General features: G+C 58.7%; 2 protein-coding genes across 2 annotated transcripts in view; both read left to right on the top strand.

Moving 5' to 3' along the window:
- Positions 1–267, top strand: KCNE3 (potassium voltage-gated channel, Isk-related family, member 3; the record flags this gene model as incomplete). The annotated part of the gene is made up of 1 exon (XM_010004563.1): positions 1–267. A coding segment is annotated over one exon (267 nt), but the record flags the coding sequence as incomplete, so codon positions are not given.
- A 2,226-nt stretch (positions 268–2,493) lies between these two features.
- PGM2L1 (phosphoglucomutase 2-like 1) overlaps positions 2,494–4,355 on the top strand; it is a 47,630-nt gene continuing 45,768 nt past the window's right edge. Inside the window, exon 1 of the mRNA XM_010004562.1 lies at positions 2,494–2,503. Coding sequence (XP_010002864.1) covers positions 2,494–2,503 — 10 coding nt within the window. The remainder of the gene's footprint in view (positions 2,504–4,355) is intronic.

Below are 4,355 nucleotides of genomic sequence, written 5' to 3'. Positions count from 1 at the left end.
GCGCTGCTGCGCCCCCTGACCCAGACGCTGCACGGGGCGGTGCTGAGCCCTGCCCAGCGCCCCGTTCCCGCCGCCCCCCGCAACTCCAGCGCCCGCGCCCCCCGGCCCGGCCGCAACGACAACGCCTACATGTACATCCTCTTCGTCATGACTCTCTTTGCTGCCACGGTGGGGAGCCTGATCCTGGGTTACACCCGCTCCCGGAAAGTGGAGAAGCGCAGCGACCCGTACCACGTCTACATCAAGAACAGGGTCTCCATGATCTGAGCTTGGCCCCTGGGTGCCTTGTGTCCCCCCCCCTCCCACACCCTGGGGGAGCTGCTGTGGGTTTGGGGACACGTCCCAACTGCCTGTGGGATGGGGCAGCTCTGCCAGCCGGGCCAGGCCCAGATGGGATGGGAAACTCTCTGCCTGGTGTCCCCACGGAGGTGCCCAGCCCTGGTGTGAGCAGCGTGGGGACCACGGCTCCTGTCGGGCAGGAGCTCTCAGGGTGACACCCACAAGTAGGTCCCAGTCCCACAGACCCACCCTGGCTGAACTCTGGGGAGATGGGGATGGCAGAGGCAGCTCCTTTCCCAGCCTGGCAGGGGTCTTCAAAGAGGAGAATCCACCATTTCCCTGCTTGGATCTGCCAGCGTTGAACCTCCACGGGCTGGCAGCACCTTTTGTGACATGGGCTAGTGGGCTTTCCTGGTGCTAAACCCCTGTAATTCTGGAGCTGGGCTGGGCCTCATTTTCCTGGTGGGGAATTAAAGCAGGTGGTGGGTTCCAGTGGGGTCACGTTTGCTTCTTCTCCGAGCAAAAGTCCGAGTCAGGGGAGACCCGTGGGGTGCCCAGGAGAGGCTAAACCTGCTCCCTGTGTCCTGCCAAGAGGACATGGAGGGCCATCCACCCCTCAGTGGCATCACAGCTCCTGTCCCAGGATAGGACATGCTTTCTCCTTAGGATCATAAAGGTTGGAAGGGACCTTAAAGAGGAGCTCTCAGGGTGACACCCACAAGTAGGTCCCAGTCCCACAGACCCACCCTGGCTGAACTCTGGGGAGATGGGGATGGCAGAGGCAGCTCCTTTCCCAGCCTGGCAGGGGTCTTCAAAGAGGAGAATCCACCATTTCCCTGCTTGGATCTGCCAGCGTTGAACCTCCACGGGCTGGCAGCACCTTTTGTGACATGGGCTAGTGGGCTTTCCTGGTGCTAAACCCCTGTAATTCTGGAGCTGGGCTGGGCCTCATTTTCCTGGTGGGGAATTAAAGCAGGTGGTGGGTTCCAGTGGGGTCACGTTTGCTTCTTCTCCGAGCAAAAGTCCGAGTCAGGGGAGACCCGTGGGGTGCCCAGGAGAGGCTAAACCTGCTCCCTGTGTCCTGCCAAGGGGACATGGAGGGCCATCCACCCCTCAGTGGCATCACAGCTCCTGTCCCAGGATAGGACATGCTTTCTCCTTAGGATCATAAAGGTTGGAAGGGACCTTAAAGTTCCCTGCCACGAGCAGAGACACCTCCCACTCCATCAGGTTGCACAAAACCTCCTCCAACCCGGCCTTAAAACCTCCAGGGACGGGGCACCAACAACCCATCCCAGTTCCTCGCCACCCTGCGAGTGAAGAATTTCTTCCTGCTGTCTGACCTCAGTCTCCCCCCTCTCTCCATTTAAAAACCAACCCCCTTCCCCACCTTGTCCTTGCTGCCAGCCCCGGGAGCATCCCCGGAGCCGCGGGCACAGCCCGGGAGCGCAGCCCGGGCGCTGCATCCGGCCCCACGTCCCCCCACGAGGTCCCTCCGGGCTCCGGATGGTGATGCCGAAGTTTTTCCTGCTTCCTTCCCCTCCTGCTGTCGTCGACTTGCAGCTTTGGCCTTTTGTACCGCAGGTCCCAAATGTGTTTTCCACGGGGGCAAGGGAAGGGGATGTTCCCAGGTCCTGCTCGGGCTCCTTTGGCTTCGGGTTCTGCTTTGGGACTGGCTCGTGAAGTGGCTCATGGCCAGGACAGTCCAATGTCCCCATCCTTCAAAACAAGCCGTGGGGCAGCGCCCAGGCCCCTCGCACGTGTTAACCTGTCCCTTAATGGCATAGTTAATGTGTTTAATTGCAGGCAGAGGAGCTGGCCCCGGGGGCTCGGACACGTCTGCGCTGACGCCAAAGCCTGAGCCATAAAACAACAGGGGACGTGAGGGCGTTTGGGGCAGGGCTGGGAATCTTGGCACAGCCGAGGCAGGGGGCTGGCAGCAGCTCAGAGAGCCACGTCCTGACTTCCCCATGTGCTCAGCCCGAGCACAAAACCGAGGCAGGGGGTTTTGGGGAGCTAAACCCACCGTGAGGCCTGAGCCGGGTGGTTGGTGCCAGTGGGACTTCCCAGGGGTGCAGGGACAAAAGCCACCAACGTTCCCCCCGGGCACCTGGTCCAAGAGGGAAGTAGCCTGAGAGGCTTCAGTGTGTTTGTCTTGTGGTTCCAGGGCTGGGAAAAGAAAATAAACCCTCTATCTGCAAATAAATCAGGGGAATGGGGCCAGGTGGGGACAGCCAGGACTTCAAACCTCCACAGGGTTGGTTTGTGCAACCACACACCGTGCTCAGGTCTTCTCCACCTCCACGGTGCTTGTCCTCCTCTCATACTGATCCCTCCTCCAGTGGGATGAGCTGTGGAACAGCCACTCGTGGCAGGGCCAGGATGGGGGTCCCTCTGCTGGGACAGGTGGTGGATGGGGAGCGTGGAACCCCAAAACCCCCCCTGTGATATGGTCCTTCTTGCCTCTCCTGGTGGCCACCAGCCCTGCCAGGACACAGGGAGGTTGGCATGGATCTAGTGACTTCAGGGTTCCTTCTGCTGCCATGGCCAGGGGGGACAACCCTGTTACAGGGTGGCAGGTCATTAAAATAATTACAATTTTGCTTTTCCCTAACCCATAAAACCCCAATCCAGGACACCCTCCTGGCAGACGTAGCTCTGGTGGTGATTTTTGTCATTATCATCCATCAGCAGCTCCTCCCGTTCATCCCCACAGTTAAACTGGGACCAGAGCCTGCAGCAGGGCTGGGGGGATGGCCCGGGTGTCCCACCTTGGGGCTCCGGGCTGGAGCCACAGGGCTGGGTGACAAGGTGCCAGTGCCACCTTGTGGCAGCTGCCTCGGTCCCCACGCCACAGGCACCTGCTCCTTCTCTGAGCACCCTGGGATCCCTGGGGCCAGAGTAGCTGGGCTTGTCCCCATGGGACCCATAGCTCCAGGCTGGCTGGTGTCCCTGTGGGACCCATGGCTTCAGGCTGGCTGGTTGTCCCCATGGGACCCACAGTTCTGGGCTGGTTGGTGTCCCCAAAGCTCCAGGCTGGCTGGTTGTCCCCATGGGACACACAGTTCTGGGCTGGTTGGTGTCCCCATAGCTCCAGGCTGGTTGGTTGTCCCCATGGGACACACAGTTCTGGGCTGGTTGGTGTCCCCAAAGCTCCAGGCTGGCTGGTTGTCCCCATGGGACCCACAGTTCTGGGCTGGTTGGTGTCCCCAAAGCTCCAGGCTGGCTGGGACTCGAGTCTCCAGGTCAGCTTGACAAACTCATCCTCAGCCAGGGGCTGCTGAAGATGCTCAGAGGGGTATGGAAACATAGGGATATGGGAGAGAGGATGAATCTGGGAGCCTCCCAAGATGATTTTGCTTCACCTGCCAGGGGAAGGATTTCAAGACTAATTAGGAGCTCATCTCAGAGCTCAGGGATTCCTCATCCAAACTGATGTGGCTCTGGCCTTGCTCCCTGTGCTGCAGCCCCAGGAGTGGAAGGTTAAAAATACAACTAGGAAAAAAAACAAACCAAACAGAAACCAACAAAAAAAAGGGCTCATGGGAGGCCAATTAATTGAAGATTTTTTTCCTTGGCACCCAACAAGGCATCAGGAGTGAGATGCTGCCTGTAGCAGCTTGCCTGATACTTGGAAAAGGATATTGAAACGTCGTGTCTGTGGGAAGTTCAGGCTGATCTTGGCTTAGAGAGGCAGTGGTGGGATTGTTGGAGTGACAGGAATCATGGTGGCCTGTTCCTGAGACTGCTTTGATGTTGGGAATTTTTGGTAAGAGGTATGCAAGGGAAAGGGGAGCAGTGCAGGGACTGCTGGTGATGGTATCAGGGGCTGTGGGTGAATGTTTAGCCAACAGCATGAGGTGTCTCTGGCAGTTTGTGGTGACCTGGAGGTGAATATGGAGCACATGGAGGACTGGGGTGTGGGAAGGTGTGTCACTGAATCATGGAATCACAGAATGGTTGCAAGGGACCTTAAAAATCATATTGTTCCAAATCTCTGCATGGGCAGGGACACCTCCCAGCAGCCCAGGCTGCTCCAAGCCCCATCCAACCTGCCCTTCAACACCCCCAGGGAT

Source organism: Chaetura pelagica, unplaced genomic scaffold, assembly GCF_000747805.2.
Source record: "Chaetura pelagica isolate M959 unplaced genomic scaffold, ChaPel_1.0 scaffold659, whole genome shotgun sequence".
Classification (NCBI taxonomy): Eukaryota; Metazoa; Chordata; class Aves; order Apodiformes; family Apodidae; genus Chaetura; species Chaetura pelagica.
This window is presented reverse-complemented; position numbering and strand designations above follow the sequence as displayed.